Here is a 17,315-nt window from a genome sequence, read left to right on the forward strand (position 1 = left end):
CCCCCCCCCCGCCCCGCACAAGATGGCGGCCCTTGCCGGCCGGCGGTGGTCGCCGCTCTTGTGGTCTGCCGGGCGAAAGGAAGCCCGGGCCAGCTCCGGCGCTGGCGGCGGGGGCGGCTCTTGGGCTAGGAAGGACCAGGCAAGTGGCGGCTCCTCCAGGTACTCGCGCACGGCGCTGTATGACTTGCTGGACGTCCCGGTCACGGCCACTCAGGCGCAGATCAAGGCAGCCTACTACCGGCAGAGCTTCCTCTACCACCCGGACCGCAACTCGGGCAGCGCGGAGGCAACGGAACGCTTCACGCGCATCAGCCAGGCCTACCTGGTGCTAAGCAGCACCGCCCTGCGCCGCCAGTACGACCGCGGCCTGCTGGGTGCGGACTACGGGGTCGCGCCCCCGGCCCCTCCGCCGCGGCGACCCGCGCACGCGCAAGCCGCCTCGGGCCCCCCGCGGGCGCGCCCCGCGCCCGGCGGCCAGCACATGTTCGACTTCGACGCCTTCTACCGCGCGCACTACGGCGAGCAGCTGGAGCGGGAGCAGAGACTGCGGGCCCGGCGCGAGGCCATGCGCAAGGCCCGCGAAGAACGCGCCCGCGCCGGCCCGCGCTGGGACGACAGCCTGATCCTGGGCCTGCTGCTCTTCCTGGGCTTCCTAGGCCTTGCCCACGTTAAGTAGGGCGGCCTTGTCCGTGACCTCCGGGACCCTGGCACGCCCTGGGCCCGGGCGACCCTGAAGGACCTGGCCGTGGGAGAAGGGGCCCTCGGTTCCTGGCAGGTGGCGGGGAGGGGCTGCTGGGCCGAGGACATAGAAAGGCTTCTTCTGGGAGCTCGGCAGCCCGACCCCGACTCTCCGCCCTCCAGGATCGTGCATCCATCTGCCTGCCTTGTCCTGGTGCCGAGTTCTTCCCGTCATCTTGGCAAAGTGTAACCCCAAGTGCAAAGAAAGCCAAATGAACCACCTCTGAATGAATCCATGTGGGGTTTTGTCTTTGTTACAGGTCAGCCGGAACACTGAGACGGCAGTCGATGGCAGGATGGCCAAGGGTTGGGTAAAGCCTGGACTGGGTTGCGGGAAATTCTCTTCCAGCCCCAGACAGTTCCTTAGCTTTGGGACCCTGGGAGATAAGGAGGTTGAACTAAGGGACCTCCAAGGCCCCTGTGAAAGACAGTGGCGTCTTCACTGGTGTCTCCACCTTCTACTTCCCATCCCTGTTTTGTTTGTGGCCTTATACAAGTCACTTAACCTTAGATCTCTTCTAATCAATGCCTGTATGAAAGCAGAGGGCCAAATCAGATGATCTTTTAAGGTCCTTTCTGTTTTTAAGATCTATGTGATTCCAGGTCCATCTTTTATTTAAATGGATGGTGCCAGTGACGCCAGATTTGCTTTTTCTGCTGGCCAGTTTACCACAATAAAAAGTGTACCGGAGCACAGACTGTACTACTCACTATACAGATGATTGATGCTGTGCAGTCTGTTCCTTTTGCTAAAGAAATGGCACAAAATTCATGTCCCACTGAAAGGTGGAGAGATTTGGGATGGAAGGTCAATAGTGTTGGGACAGGCAAAGGATACTATGTGTTAGGCACAAAAAGCACCACTTTGATATATGACTGCTAAAATTGTAACAGTTCCACATAAAGGTGCCTCTGACGTGAGATTTAGTGTTTGGGTTTAACTAGAACAGAGAAAATGTAGAGAAGTTACTGCATCCATGCAGGTGATGAGAGTCTGTTCAGTAGTGGTGGTGGGGACAGTATTTTGGTCCACTCACTGGACATGAGAATAAAAGAAGGAACTCAGAGGTAAGCCAAAGTTTTAAACATGGAAGAATGAATGGTGGTTGATGCTTCTGATAAATTGTGGACTCAGGAGAAGGAGCAAGGTGAAGGGGAGAGATGAATAGGTGGCCCAGTTTTAGACTTAACTGTTGAGTTTGAGATTCTATCTGGGGATATAGCTAGCTGAACTGATGATGAATTTGAGACTTAGGAGAAAGGTCAAGGCTAGAGATAGGTTGGGAGATGTTTAGAGATGATGATTGAAGCCCTTTAGTGAATGAGGTCACTAAGAGGTGACCCAGATCAGACCTTTCCTTGGTGAGCTCCTTCCATAAGAGGTCAGAAGAGGGATGAGGAGGCAGGGAAGGGCTGTGGAGGGATCAGAGTGTGGTGTGTCAGAAGCCTGAGGAGGAGAGAGTATTCAGAAGGAAGTACCCATTGTCCCATGATAGAAGCAGCTAAGGAAAGGTTTTTGCTGAGGTTGCTTAAGCCAACCCATTCCAGGCCTGGTTTGGAGTGAGGGACGTATCTCAAATACAGTTAAATGAACTTTGAGCATCTGTTATTGTATGAAGAGATGGAGTCAGTGCAGAATTAACAGGGCTTCATCTGAGAGAGCTGTCTGCCTGGGCCAAGAGATTATTAACACTGTGCATGGCTAAGAAGTTGTCTTTTCCTTTTGTATCTGGGCAGAGCTTGTGTTTAAATCGCTGAACAAACCTGCTTCCTTAGGCTCTCTCTCTTGTGGCCTGAGACTGGCCTGACCCCTTAAATATCCCAGTCCTCTTAGAACCAGATGCCTCATTTTCTTCTGAGCTCGTGGTTTACTGAGTGTCTTTGGATAAGTCCTTCCTGTGTTATGTGCCTGTCCCACAGCCTGAGGGCCAGCTGGGCAATAATTATTGTCCATTTCAGTCCTGTGGAGCTATAGGGATCCGTGATGGCATGACAGTCACTTAAAACAGCGTGCAATTTGGAACAGCAAAGGTTAAAACTTGACCTGGGAAGCCAGCAGTGGAGTCAAACTCAGCAGCCAGGGTCACTCAGCTGATAGGATCAAGGTGGGACTTGGGTAACTGGGACCTCTAGAAGGCATTTCTAAGCCTAGAAGGACTGAATTGTCTAGCTGCTTTAAAAGTTTCTCCAAAATAGGATTACTCTCTTCCTTATAATCCCTTTATACTTGAAAAATAAGGTCCATCTTGACCTTGTGCGTTTTCCCAGTCTCTTGGTGCTTCAGTGACGGAAATGTAATTTTACCCTGGAGGAGCAAGACCCCAGCTAAGGAGAGGAACTTCCTTGCTGCTTCCCCCTGCTACCGGTTACCCCAACTCTCACTCAGGCTGGATTCCCAGCCTGGAATCTGTATAGTAAGAGACTCCTCTTGTCTAATGCTCAGTGTCCGTTGTAACAGCAGTGGCTGATGTTCATAGAACTTCTAAGGTTTGTAAAGCACTTTATTCACAACAATCCATCGGAAGAAGCAGCACAAGGAGTACTTAACAGCTGGTGAAACAGGGTCAGAAGGTGAAGTTGGCTAATAAGGAAGGTCACCCAAGTAGGGAATGTCAGTCAGAGCTCAAAGCCAGATCTTGTGACCCAGAGATTTTCCAGTGTCCCATCCAAAACACATCGGGACTGCTGGGATGTCAGATAAGTCCTAGCACCTAAATAACCCCTAAAAACAGGACCACGGTGCTCTTGGGACCCAAGGGGCCTCTGCTACCTCACCCTGCTTTTCTGTTCTCCCTCTCTGAATCCCAAAGGCCTTTGCCAAAGCAATTTTGCCAAGGACTCGCCTCAGCTCCCAACGCCACCATCTGTGGGCTGTTTCTAGGTGATACTTCTTGTGACCTCCTGTTCCTATGAGCAGCCCAGGGAGACTGAACTTTCCCAAGAAGTTGAGCCGGGTACCTCTCTGCCTCTGTTAGCCACTCATATTCTTCTTATCCCAACAATGGCTTGGGAAGAAGGCCAAAAACAAACAATTCCCTCCCAGTGTCCTGAGCAGCAACACAGACCAATCCCTATACTCCTATCCCACCCCACCCTATGAAACTAGATTTGGAAAGAGAGAGCGTGAGAGGAGATCCCTCTGACCCTGAGTTGTTGACATCTAGTTGAGCCTGCATTCAGCAACAAATCCAACCAGTCCATAAGCATTTAGCAAGCAAGCAGCTAACTCTGGCCCTCTGTTGGAGATTAAAAGACAAAAGTGATAGATGTTCTCTGACCTCATTGGACTTCCACAGAGTATAATATGTATGTAGAAAAGTAAATATGGGCTGTATGCAAAAGAAATATAGTGAATGGGAGTGAGACCACTAGGGGAACTGGGAAAGGCCTCTTGAGATGATGTTTGAAGAGATCAGTGAAGGTTGACTGAGAAGGAAGAGCACACTAAGTGTGAGGCATCTCTTGGGCAAAAGAACTGATGTGGGGGACAGAATGTTTTGAGGCCAACAAGTTGATTCATTTGGCTGGAGGCAGAGTGTGTGAAGGAGAGGAATGCATGACCAACCTGGCAAGATCTGCCCAAGCCTGACTGTAAAGAGCTTTCAGTGCCAAACAGGAGTGTATAGTTTATAACAAGGGCAATGGGAAGCCACTGATGTTTCTTGAGTGAAGCAGTGGCAGATGTGCACTAATTAGGGATGTCAGTTTGGCAGCTGTGCAGATTGCAAAGTGGAGGGGTTGAGAGGGAGGGGAGAGACTGAGTCCAGAGAGACCATCCAGGAGGCCACTGCAGTGGTCCAGGCAAGAGGAGGGGGATGACCTGTGTGAAGTGGTTATAGGATGAGCAGAGAGAAAAAAGAGGCCAGAGACATTGGGGAGCTGGAATCAAGGGCATAGGGAAGGTATACGTCTCCTTGTCCTCCCACTGAAGACCAGGGTATTCAGAGCTAGCTGACAAAGGAGTGAGATGAGATGCCTCGTTTCCTTGGGAGGCTCTGCTACCGATTCACTAAGTGTCTTTAGCTGAATCCTCCTGTGCCTTCAAGATCAGCCACTCAAGCTCATTCCCCACATTCTTTCCTTAGAGGTTTAAAGAGTGATGGTTCATCTCTGTAATCAGGTATCCCTTCCTTCCTGCTGCAGATAAGATTTCAGCTACTTGCTCTCACTTCCATGACACTGACCAGTAATACATTTCAATTTAATTCAGTTGTTTGTTCCAGGCACTTTTCCATTAATGCTGTCCTCCAGTATCTAAGCCTAGCATGGAGGAGATACCCATAGACCATAAATGGCTCTGGGCACTTCTGCCTTCCAAAACAAAAAGGCTTCAAGTATAGGTCTGTATGCTGTCCCAGGACCAGCCTAACCAAGTTCAGAGAGGTTAAAAGATGCCAAGTTCTTCAGCCATGACAACTCATGAGACCAAGCATCAGAAGCCCTGGGTTTGAGCCCCAGCTACAATGCTGTGCCCTTGGGCAGCTGAGCCAACCGTACTGGGCCTTATTTTAACCCTATCCAATGGGGAAAATATTGCCAGTGCTACTTCTGATGGAGGTGATGGAAAAAAAATTCTAAGCCATAAGGTATCATATAAATGTCACCTGTTATTTTGTAAGGGGTGATAAAAAACTAGTATGGAAAGACTGGAGGGACATGGGGATGACTGATGGAGTTTAAAGCCATGGAAGATGTGAGTTCAAGGATTCTACTCCCTCTCCCTGTCCCTCAGCATCTATACATTTCTTGAGGATAAAGTCTGTCTTGTTTCTGTATTTATATCCATAGTGTCTTGCACAGTTCCTGGCACTACGGCATTTAATAAATACTTATTAACCAATTGAAAGAGTACAGCTGAATTGATTAGTTTGGGGAGGCGGAGGGCCACCATACTCATGCATGTCTCCCCCCATCCTCCACCCTGTTTGGTTGGGTACCACTGAAAAGGGTACAGCCTAGACCTGAAAAACAACTCAGGCAGCTACCACAAGAGGTTTTTCCAAGGCCTTGGCCTAAGTAATTCCTTCTGTTCTAGGAGAATGAGAATGTTCAGGAGTTCCACATTTCCTTCTGGAGTCTAGGAAAGTGGAAGCTGTACAGAAACTTCCGGTGTGGCCTAGCCAGACCAAGCAGCCACATCTTCCTAGCTTAATATGGTGTATCCATCATCATCTTGACTCAGTCACATGCTGCTTCTCCTTTGCCCTACCTACATGCCAGAGTGTTCAATCCCAATCCTGAACTAATACCCTGACATCCCAGACCATGAGAGCGCTGTCTAAGGCTTTTAGTGATGCATCCTCAGCCAGTAAGTTGACAGGTAAGGTCTCTCCAAGTCGCTGAGTTGAAGCTGCCATGTTATCTTCTCCATCACATACTGGAAGGGAACCATACCTCCTTCCTGTCTGTACTCAGGGCTCCCATTTCAAGGCTGTGGAGTAGTTAAAAATTAGCCTCTTGGGAAAGCTAGATCTTTGATCTATTTCAGTGCCACAAGTATGCCTCATTTTATGCAAGAAAAAAACTCCAGAAAGGTTGATGTCAGTAATATTTTAAAAGAACAACATTGGCGAGGGGAGTGGCTGTTAAAAAATACATTGGTTAGATCTCATGTGAAGCAAAGAATCCTTCAGCAAAGTAACTGATACCTTTGGGTTTGGAAAGAGTTCTCTTAGAGCAAGAAAAACGTATAAGTAGTCCAGGGAGCCGGTTGGAACAGGGACAGAACTCTTCTGCAGCCAGGTCTGCGCAAAGAACCAAAGCAGGTTGATTACTATGCCGTGATATGATTTATGAAAAATCTGAATTAGCTCGGGTGGCCCACCTTACTAATCCTCCAAGTGCTAGCAAGCTCGATTCTGAAATGGTTTGCTCCAGTGGAAGTGGTGTGGTCTGCAACAACCAAGCACTTCCTTATCATCCCTCATTGTGCATAGGTACCTGCGTGTGTGCAAGCGTGTGTATGTGTGTGTGTGCGTGTGCATGCGAGTGCGTGCGTGCATACGTGTGTGTGCGTGCGTACGCACTAGATATCACATCCTCAGCACTCCCTTTGTTCCCAGGTTTAAAGCGATTTTCCTAGCCCAGCTTGCTTCCTGCCTGCCAGTCACCTGCTTCCCCTCCCCCTTCCACTGCCAGTCAGGGTCACAGCCTGGGCCTTCAGTTAATGAAGTTGCTCATTAACCAGCCAACTCTAAGGTTCTCTCCCTTCTTACCCAAAGGCAAGCCCACTGGGGTGGTAAACCCCACCTCTCCCACCAGCACCAGCACCAGCGGACACTGCAAACCACAGCCCCTTTAGTATAAGAGGGTCACTGAGGGACCTACCGAGTCATCTCTCCGCACCCCCCCCCCCACACACACACACAATCCCTTCTATGATGAAGCTTTTCAAGGGCCCTCCAGTTGCCATGGCAACACTTCTCCCTAGCAGGCCCATCAGCCCCTCCCAAGGGCCCGTCCCCATGGTGAGAACATCACAGCCTCCTCCCCCAACCTGCTTCCAGCCCACCAGATGGTCCTATGAGGTCCTGGGGGAAAGGAGGCTGACTCAGAACCCTGTGGACTCAATTACCTGCCTCCAGGCTGATGCCCCAGGTCCTGCAGGATGATTAGCCTCCAATGGAATAACCTTGCCCATGCCTCTTAACCCCAGTAGTGGGAAGACCACTGCACTAAAAAGTCAGAAGACCTGGGTTCAAAACACACTCTGCCACTTTGTGCCTGAGGACCCTAAGTCATTCACTTCTCTCATGGTCTCATGTCCTTTGTAAAACAAGAGATAGGACCAGAACTTCTGGGTGATAGGCACCCTTGGCAGTCTGGTGAAGCCTACAGACCCCTTCTCAGAATGGCTTTAAATGCATAAAATCCACAGGATTTTAAAGTAAACCAATGACATCAAAATAGTTATCAACAAATGTTTTTAGCGTTCACAGTGGGGCATGGTGGGGCACGCCTATGATCCTCATACTGGAAAGGCCCAGGCTGGCAGTAGATGGGTCGAACTCAAAGGTTCTGATCTGCAGTGAATCATACTGATTTGGTGTCTGTTCTAAGCTTGACCTTTAGACCTTGGATGGTCAGAGCTCTAGTGCTGAGGAGAGCTGGACCTGCCCATGAGTGGTCCCTGTACTCCCAGCCTGGGCCCAACCTTCTAATCCCACGTTAAGTACCACTAGATTAGGTTGTCTTCAATTCCTTTCAGTTGTGATGTTACATTAGCCAGAGGCTTGGTCCAAGCACACAACCTCTTCAGTGGCCTCCCCTAGGCCTGCCTCAGGTTTTGATGCTGGTGTTGGAAGGAGTCAGACTTCTATGCCAGTGACAGGCAGTAGGAATGCAGTGAAAAGAGCCCTGGACTGGCATTCAGAGGGTCTGAGCTCTGCCCCTTCCCACCTGGGTGATCCAGTAAAGCCATATCATCTTTGGCAGCCTCAGTTTCCCCATCTGTAAAGTAGGACTAGATGGTCTCTTAGGTCTCTTCTGGCTCTAATGCTCCAAATTCTATCGTCTGTCTCCCCACCTAGCCAAAGACTAAAGACCAGAGCCAAAGTCCAGTCCAGGGGCCAACCTCCACACTCTCAGCAGAAGATAGTCAATATGGGTAGGGATCTGGTCAGCTTGGAACAGATCCAGGGAAGCCAGCCCCAAGTGAACAAGGTGATAAGGTCCACGGAGCCCTAGGGCTGGTGCCAAAGGAAGCAAGGGATCTTCTCCTGAGCCCACCTTGTGAATTTTGGCCGACACCAGGCTGGCATGCACACCCTCTCCATTCTGTTTCCAACTGGGCAAGCAGTGCACACAAAAAAAGACTTTATTGCCTGGCGGGCTTCATGGCAGAGGTAGGACTCTGAAGGGGGGCAGGTAAGAGTTGGTGAGGCACAAAGGAAGGGGAAGGACAGTGCAAGCAGAGAAGGTGGGAATGAACTGAGCATGCAGTGTTCAGGAGGCTGGCCTCATCATCATCTTCACCATCACATTTATTGAGGGGCCTGGTGGGCAGGGCACTAGACAGAACACACAAAGACAAGGACCCTGCCCTCTTGGGGGTCCCATTCTAAAGAGACAAGACAGAAAAGGACAGAGTGTTCTCGTTGCCAGGCATCCTGGTTTGCCCCACTCTGGTTGCCGGACAGAAGCGCCCCCTCCCCCCAATGCCACGATGCCCTCACCCCTTCATGCCTGGGGTGCCCAGGGCCTGGAGTGTATGTATGTGTTTATGGATGGAGGGGGACAGCGTGTGGTCCCAAGGGCTACCTGGCCATCCTGGATGAAGGCCCTCCTGGCAGCCACAACAATGGAACCAGGGGATGGAGGAAAGGCAGAGGCCAGGGAGAAATCTGAGGATATCTCCAGCTGCCTTGGCATCATGCCCAGCGAGAGGCCCCTTCCCAGGTTACTGGTGGATCGTGGAAAATGCCCCCACCCCCACCCTGCAAGCCTAGATGTGGGAATGCTCCCTTCTTGGGGCATGGGAAAAAGCAAGCTCTGGCCAGCCCTGAAACCCTCCCCCCACCCCAGCCAGGGAGAGAGAAATAGCAGAGTTCCCTCAAAGCTGGGGGGCAAAGACCCCTGCCCCCCCACCCCTACCCACTGTCTCATCTTCCTGGAGCCCCTTTTCCTGGGCTCTGCCTCCAGGGGCAGGGACCTTGCTGGAGTCCTGGGGGAAGGGGAGCCTGCCCCTCCAACACCTCACTCCTCAAGGATGGTGGTGGTAGGAGCCTGGTATCAAGTCTGTCTGGGAGCCCTCCTAGAAGGGGGCCACATTCTAAACCCTACCGATGGGGGGGTTCGGACTGCGGGGGCCGGGGGCTCAGCAAGGAGGCCTGGCCGAGCAGGCGCAGCGGGGAGCCCTGGACTGGGGGGAGGACAGGGCGGGAGTCCAGAGGTGGGAGGTTTCGGGGTGCTGCAGGCAGGCCTCTGGCCACCCCCGAGGGCAGTAGAGCTGCTGTTGCGGGGGCCAAGGCATAGCGCAGCTGGAAAAGTTTGGTGGGTGCTGCAGCAGGAGGGGGCGAGGGTGGAGGGGGTGGGGTGGGGGGCTGGGGTCGCTCCTGCTTTAGCAGCAGCTCCTGAAGTTTCTCAGCCTGGGTCCGACGAAGATGGGCCAGGGCCCTGCCCCGCTGGAAGGCCGGCAGGAAGGCCTCTAGACTCTGCTCCCCAAGTAGCAGTTGCTCCATCTGCTCCTGGGTCACAAGGAAAGAAGAGAGAGCTTTGTGGGAGGGAGGAAGGAGGATGAGGCATGAAGAGACAAAATTAAGAGAGTGACAAAGATTGGGGACCTCATCCCCCCTAACACAGAGCCTACCTCACACCCTCCATTACTGTGTCCCCTCTGCACTCAGAAGAGCCTTGGCTTTCTGGGATAGGAAGAGACCCTGGGGGTGGTAGGCAGTCATAACACCTTGGTACCAGTCCCAGCTTCTGCCACTGCCCCATTGAGGGACTAAGTCACAATCTCTGCAGCTGTTCTGTTAAATGAGGGGCTTGGACTAGGGTGTCTATGGGATTACAAGAGGAGCGTCACAGATAGGAGGTCATTCAGCAGCTAAATGTTGGCTAAGGGATTGGATGATGACTGGAGTAGTCAAGGAAGGCTCTATAGAAGAGATAAACCATGAGTAGGGCTTTGAAGGATTGGAAGAATTTGGATAAGAAGAAAAGAGGAGGGCAGAAAGGCAGCAGAGATGGTGGGATAGAGAAGAGGTTGTTAGGAGAATGAGTAGTACATCTGGGGGACAGTGAGCAAACCCTGGAGTAATAGGAACACTAGTCTCCCTCCCTTTCTCTCTCCTAAGTACCACTAAAGCAAGCCCTGAAAGGGCTAAACGTATTAGGATACACGAACAAAATCAAGAGTGGTATCATAAGAAATAATGACTATAGCATATTTCAGAGAAGCAAGGGAAGACTTATCAGAAGTAATGCAGAGTGAAGTAAGTAGAATCTGCAAAACAAAACACACAATGACTAACCACCAAAATCAAAAACCCCTAAAAATCAAACGTAACCAAACACAGTGTAATTATAAAGAGCAAGCATGGTGCAGAAGAGTTTCGATAAAGGTGTTCCCCTCCTTTCCTTGCAGAAGTAGGCAGACTATGGGCGTGGAACGCTATACACACTGTCATACAGCCATTTGTTTTAGTTCTGATAAACATTTCCCCCCATTATATTTTAATCTTTGGTATAAGGGATGGTTCAGCTAACAGGGGAGGAGGAGGGACATATTTGAAAATGGATGTGATGGAAAAATGAAAGATAGCAGTAAAAACAGGATATATTTTAAAATAAGAAGAAGAAAAAGCAAAGCAATCCCTCACCCCTCCTCACCTCGGCCTCCTGCTCGGCTTCCTCCAGTTCTGCCCGGAGCCCGTTCAGGGCACACTGTGGGTTCCAGCGTTGCACATTCACCTCTGGGGACCACAGGGACAGAATCTAACTAGCTTCCCTTCCTTCTCCTGGAGGAAACCAAGGCTCTCTAAGCCCCGGAGTCACATCACCCTGCCTAGTGGGCAGCTAGAGGGCCCCAGAGGGCACAGAGCTCTGGGCTTGAAGTCAGGAAGATACTAAATAGCCCTCTTCCGGGTTCTCAGAGAGAAGGGAAGAGAAGCCATAGTCCCTGCCCTCAAATTCTGCCTCAGACACCTACTAGCTGTGTGACCCTGGGCAAGTCATTTAACCTCAGTTTCTCTCAGTTTCCACATCTGTCAGATGAGAATAATAAAGGCACATATCTCCCAGAGTTGTGGTAAAAATCAAATGAGACAATGACTGTTTCTCACAGTGCCTGGCATATAGCAAATGCTATAAAATGTTGGTTATTATTATTACTTATTATTAAATTATTAGTGTTTCTTTGACTTTGTAGACCCTTCTCCTAGTAAGTGTCAGGAGGCAGATATCTAGTTTCTAAGTTAGACATAGGGATGGGAGTTGGAACTGTGATTTAACTGAGATTGGAACCCCACCAAAAAAGCACTTACTTCTGCCAGTACATCTCAGAGAACTGCCTAGGATACCAATAGAACACCCCACCCTGCAGGTCATGCAGCCAGGACAGGTCAGAGGTAGCACTGGAATTCAGGTCTTCCTGGCTACAAGGCCTATACCATACCACCTCACCTCTTGTAAGTTAAAGAATGGGAAGAGGGCTGCCGTTTTGTGGCTTGACTTGGGGATTTTGAGGGCGTCGAAGACAAGACTGGGAGTCTAAGGGACTTCATTCCCAAAGCAATTCACTTTGAGGATTCCCTCCCTCATCTCTCTGACTTCCTCTTTGGCCCTAGGCCAAAAAGAAAGGAAAAGGAAGAGCCAATGGCCCAGGACCAAGCCAAGGCCAAAAGGGACCCTTCTCCTTTCCCCATCAGTGCCTTTCTCACTTTTCCCAGAACATGCAGGGTCCCCTATGAAGCCCTGCCCTTCCCTTTGGAGCTTAAATCTCTGGACCTTTACCTCCATCTGCCTCCCTTAGATGTTTACTGCCTACTCTCTCCTCCTCCCCCCATATTCTGCCCAACCTCTCAGGGTCATGCTCCAACTTTTCCAAGATAATGCCAAGCTAATCCCTTATATGCTCACAGGGACCAGTGTGTCACCAGAACAAGCCTTCACCTTCAGTGCCCAATTCATCAATGGTTTTAATGGGGAAGGAGGGGATGCCTCTGATGGCCAGAAGTGTGGGTCTTTGGGGAGAGGCAGGCTTGGGGCTGCTCCTTGGACATGGATGGCCAGCACTTACCCAACCTCTGCTGTTTGTCCCAGCAGCTCTCCACCAGCTCCCGGAGCTCTTGGTACTTAATGGCCAAAGCAGCTTTGCCCATCTCAAGCCGAGGCCGCAGGGCCAAGTTCTCCTTGGCCAAGGTGTAATTGGAGGCTAGACATGCCTCCCGCTCCAGCTGTAGGCCCTGAAACTAGGGAAACAGAAGTGATCCGTTTATCCATCCATCCATCCATCCCCTCTTTTGTTAAGTGCCCCTCTCCTGTGTACTCAGTCCTTCTCTCCAATATACTTCAGAGAAGGGAGGAGAAGCCATAGCCCCTGCCCTGAAGAGGTTTTCATTTTAACCACATGTACAATGCACTCCCAGGGGTTAGCAGACAAATTATATTCTCATTTTTCTTTGGCCACTATGTGATCTTAGTGAAAAAGCATTTTGAAAGTGTTCACTATGTGCCTGACCCTAGGCTAAGCACCAGAGACCCCAAATATGGTAGAGAGGGAAGAGGACTGGGTTTGGAGCTAGAGGATTTCTGAAGTCTCTTCCTACTAGAAATCTATAATCCTAAGACATAGCTTTAGATATGACATGATGGACAAAGCACCTGACTTGGAGTCAGGAAGTCCTGGGTTCAAATCCTACCTCACTTACCTATAGTATGACCCTGAGCAAATCACTTAACTTCTCTTTCTCAAAAAAAAAAATGGGGAGAATTGCACCAAAAAATGTGGGGCCCTGGACCCCAAAATGGGGAGAATTGCACAGGGTTGAGGCATGGACCAAACAGAATAATGTGCTATGTAAACTCCAAAACATTATATAAAAGTAAGCTATCATTTTCATTTCTTCCATGACTGCACAAAGTCACTGTACCTCTCCAGGCTCCTCTATACAAGGAAGGGACTGAACTAGACTCTGAAGTCAGGATTTAGCAAACACCACATCCCCAGAGTTCATCCAGTTTCACATGTGCACATGTGAGTTGGGAGAAGGGGCATCCTTTCTGGAAGTGCCCGACTCAGAGAGACAGCTCAGATGGGATGAGCAGAGGGTGAGGAAGCCCACAGCAGGCCACTCTGCCTAAACTGTCTGCCTCCAATAAGAGTCCTGTCCCTGGGTCACAGGTAGGATGGCACTTAGCATCAATGAGCATTCAAGATAAAAAAGAACTTGGAGCTCAGGGAAGGAACCTGGCATCTTCCATTCACAGATGAAGACCAGAGAAGGGAAGTGACTTCCCCAAGGTCATGTAGCTAGCCACTCAATAGCAGAGTTTGATTCATGAAGCACAATAGGCAGGACACTGTGTTTTCTTAGGCTTTTCAAAGTACCTGCTCTGGAAGGCACAACTCCAGAGTAATGAGAAGTTAAACAACGAACCAAACGTAAGGGTGTCCAGACTGAGTGCCAGGAAACTGCCAGAGTAGAAGTCAAAGGTCAGAGGGAGCAATGCCCAGCTTCCCCTTAGGGACCTCTGTTGTACCTTTCCAGAGGCTCTGTCCACAGGACAATGAGGCCGCGCTCTAAGAGTTTTCACTTTTGCTAGGGGTGATAAGCCCAGCAGGTGGACCTCTGGACTAAAACTTTCACCATAGAATTGTCTGTTTGGGGCTTTTCCTTTGACTTACTGAAACCTTTTGTATTTATATTGGAGTCATTTTCAGATATATTCTTCCCACCTTCCCCTCCTCCCCTTCCAGGTGAGCTTTCCCTTATAACAAAGAAAATAAAGAAAAATCTCTACAGATAGAAACTACAGGGTGTGCCCTATTGCACACAGGGAGATCCCACCTCTGAAACCAAAGGATCATGTCATTATAGTTGCAAGGGGTCTCAGAGTTCCAAGGAAGCAGGGCTTTCCTCAGATGAGGCAACTGAACCTGGGAAAGGTAAAGTCACTTGCCCAAGAAACTGGAATTGATCATAAATCCTTTGACTTCAAATCACAGAGCAGGAGGGGATGCCTTCGATCACTGACAGTAAGAGATCCTTTGCACCAGGCTACCTGCTAGATCTTATTCATGCTTCAGGACAGTCCTCTGTACCTTCTATATTTCCTTCACTTGGAGCTAAAGCGTCTATATTCACTGAGTCCCGACAGTCACCTTCTTTCTTCTGTCCCCATACATAAGAGGGGTCAGCATATTATAGAAAGCGATTCTAAAGTCAGAAGACCTGGCTTCAAATCCTACTCCTGATGCTCACTTCCTGGGTACTGTTGAGCAAAACCACTTCTTGCCTTCCCTTGGCCTCAGTTTCCTATCTGTTAAATGAGAGAGTTGAACTCTAAGGTCTCTTCTAGACTCTCCATATACCTATCTTCTCTCAAAGTGGTTATTAAACAACCACTGGCTTCTGTAAGGCTTGCAAAGCTTTTTCTCCCAGCAGCCCTGTGATACAAGGAGGTATTATCTCCCTGTTACAAGTGAAGAAACTGAAAGTTTAAGTGACTTGCCCATGACCACATTGTTAGTAAGTGTGGAACCCCTGGACACAATGTATCTCCTCTGTGCTCATCCTCCAGGGATTTATGTACCTCTTCCCATTCTCCTCTTGAATGCCTTTCTGGGTCTATTAGGATATAAAGCTTTAACTTTGTACCTCCTATAAACTACAATAAAGCTTCCTTTCTATTCCCCATAGAAAGCACACGCCCCCTGCACCTTTAGCCCATAAAATGCACACACCCCCTTCTGCTCTGTTCCCCCGTAGAACACATCACTCCTGAACATCAACTGAAAGAACATCCATATGTATGTATTTATTTCTTCTGGCCCCCAGAGACCATACAACCCTCCTCTTCTGTCCTCTTCTCACTAAAACATATACCTGTCTGGCTCCTATAGAATATAGAATATTCTCCTATAGAATATCCTTTATAGACTATACCCCCTTTCCTTTTATCCCCATAGAAAGCACTTTCTAACTCCCAGAAACAACTTAGACTTTCCTCTATAGAAGGCAAAACAATCCTGCCCTTTACCCGTCCCTACATCCTATACACCCTCCTTTGGATCTCCTGGCATATACCCATCCCTTCTGGTCCCTATAGACTAGATCCTCCCTGAAGCCCGAGAAATGCGCACACTTTCAGTCCCCTATAGAAGCACACATCTCCTTCTCCTTTGGCCCCCTCACATACCCTTTTCCTATAGGGTGTGCCCTCCCTTTGCCCCCTGCAGAATGTATGCCCACCCCTCTCCTGTTTCTTATAGATTGCACCCTTTCCTCCTTTAGCCTCCTATAGAACACAACAAGCCTCCCTTCTGTCCTCTATGAGACATGGTCTCCCCTTCTGTCCCCTTCAGAATGCACACCCACACAGTCACCCCTCTCCTGTCCCCTACACCGCCTCCTCCTCTGACCCCCTATTACACACACACACACACACACACACACACACACACACACGCCCCTTCCCTCCTGTCCTCTATAGGGCATGCCCACCCCTCCGTGCCTTGCTGTATACAGAGTACCCCGGCCCCTCCCCTTTTGTCACCTACAGAATGCCCCCACCCGCCCCTCCCGTTCGGTCTCCACACACTCCAGGGGCCTTCCTGTTCGGCCCCCTCCGGCCCCTAGCGGCCCCTCCCCTGGCCCAGGGGAGGATGGATGCACACCTGTCCTCTCCCTCACGGCCTAGGAGCCCCGACTAGGCGCGGCCACACCGCCCGCCGCCCCCCGTACCCCCCCAGACCACAGCGCCTCCTTCCTCGGCGCCCCCTCCCCCAGCCCCGATCTCCGGCCTGGCCCCGGCCCCCCAGCCCCCAGCCCCAAGCCTGGGGGGGGGACCCCCAGCAGGGGCAGGTCCCAGGGCGCCTCCCTCCCCGCCCCGGGCCCAGAGGCGGAGCAGGGCGGGGCGGGGCGGGGCCGGCCGCGTCTACACGGCCCGCCCCGTCTACACCGCTCCTACCTACCTTCCTGCTGAGCCTCACGATCCGGTCCAGCTTGGGTTCGTCCTGCAGTAGATCCCGGAGCTGGCCCGTGCTGAGGATCCCGAAGCGGCCCCCGGGGCTCCCGGGGTCCGGCCCCGCGCGCACCGCCCGGGCCCGGTACATGCCGCCGCCACCGCCGCCACCGCCGCCGCCGCCCCCAGGCCCGGCCCCGGCTCCGGCTCCGGCTCCGGGATCGGCCGCGGGATCGGCCGCAGCCCAGGCTGGCCGCCAGAGGGCGCTGCCGTCGCTCTTAAAGGAGCCGCCGCCCCGGCCGCCTAGACCCCGGGGGCCCAGATGCCCCCATACCCCGCCCCAAACAGCCGAGGCCCGGCAGTCCCTCACCAGAGTCACCTCTGCCCGACGAGCGGCATGCAGCCCGGACCCGGCTCGTAACCTCCTTTCTCAGTCAACCAACCCCCTGGCCTGGAGACTGAAAGGGAAACTGAGGAAGGAGTCTCTGGTCTGATGGGGAGCAGGGAGCCTGGTCAGCTGGGACAGCACAGCTCAGGTCTGTTTGGTGAGACACAGACCCGGCTTTGGGGAAACCTCTTGTCAAGTGGTTGAGACCCGTCCCTGCACTCAGACCCTGAACTGAATGGCAGATGAGAGACCCTGAGCCCCAGGATGGTCTGAGGGAATGAAGAGTCCTTTCTGCCCTACGGGAACTCTAGTGAGACGTAGAGAGACATAACACTTTCCCTGGGGAGCCCCAGGTCTGCCTTCAAGAAGCCTTTGATCCAGGGAGTCTTGAGAAAGTCCCAGTCAGTCAATAAGCATTAATCAAGCCCCTACTATGTGTTAGGCACTGTGCTAACTGTTCCTGGGACTATGATCTCAGAGAAAGTGAGGGAGAGGGCAAAGGGGGAGATAGAGCTCTTGTCCCTTGGGAGCCTGATGGAGAGATAAAGCCGACTTCGCAGCC

The 17,315-nt window shown here is 51.3% G+C and overlaps 2 protein-coding genes across 2 annotated transcripts; one reads left to right on the plus strand and one right to left on the minus strand.

Annotated features, from left to right (window-relative positions):
* The first annotated feature begins 7 nt into the window (after nucleotides 1-7).
* DNAJC30 (DnaJ heat shock protein family (Hsp40) member C30) lies at nucleotides 8-1,453 on the plus strand. Its single transcript, XM_072640215.1, has one exon. It carries the CDS (start codon nucleotides 23-25, stop codon nucleotides 674-676), a length of 654 nt encoding a protein of 217 aa, XP_072496316.1. The 5' UTR covers nucleotides 8-22; the 3' UTR covers nucleotides 677-1,453.
* Nucleotides 1,454-8,536: 7,083 nt separating this feature from the next.
* Nucleotides 8,537-16,554, minus strand: VPS37D (VPS37D subunit of ESCRT-I). Its single transcript, XM_072640214.1, has 4 exons — nucleotides 16,376-16,554; nucleotides 12,479-12,650; nucleotides 11,071-11,153; nucleotides 8,537-9,923 (listed from the first exon to the last, which is right to left on the minus strand). Exons 1-4 carry the CDS (start codon nucleotides 16,514-16,516, stop codon nucleotides 9,516-9,518), a joined length of 804 nt encoding a protein of 267 aa, XP_072496315.1. The 5' UTR covers nucleotides 16,517-16,554; the 3' UTR covers nucleotides 8,537-9,515.
* Nucleotides 16,555-17,315: the final 761 nt, after the last annotated feature.

The sequence above is a fragment of the Notamacropus eugenii genome, chromosome 2, assembly GCF_028372415.1.
Source record: "Notamacropus eugenii isolate mMacEug1 chromosome 2, mMacEug1.pri_v2, whole genome shotgun sequence".
In the NCBI taxonomy this organism is placed as follows: domain Eukaryota; kingdom Metazoa; phylum Chordata; class Mammalia; order Diprotodontia; family Macropodidae; genus Notamacropus; species Notamacropus eugenii.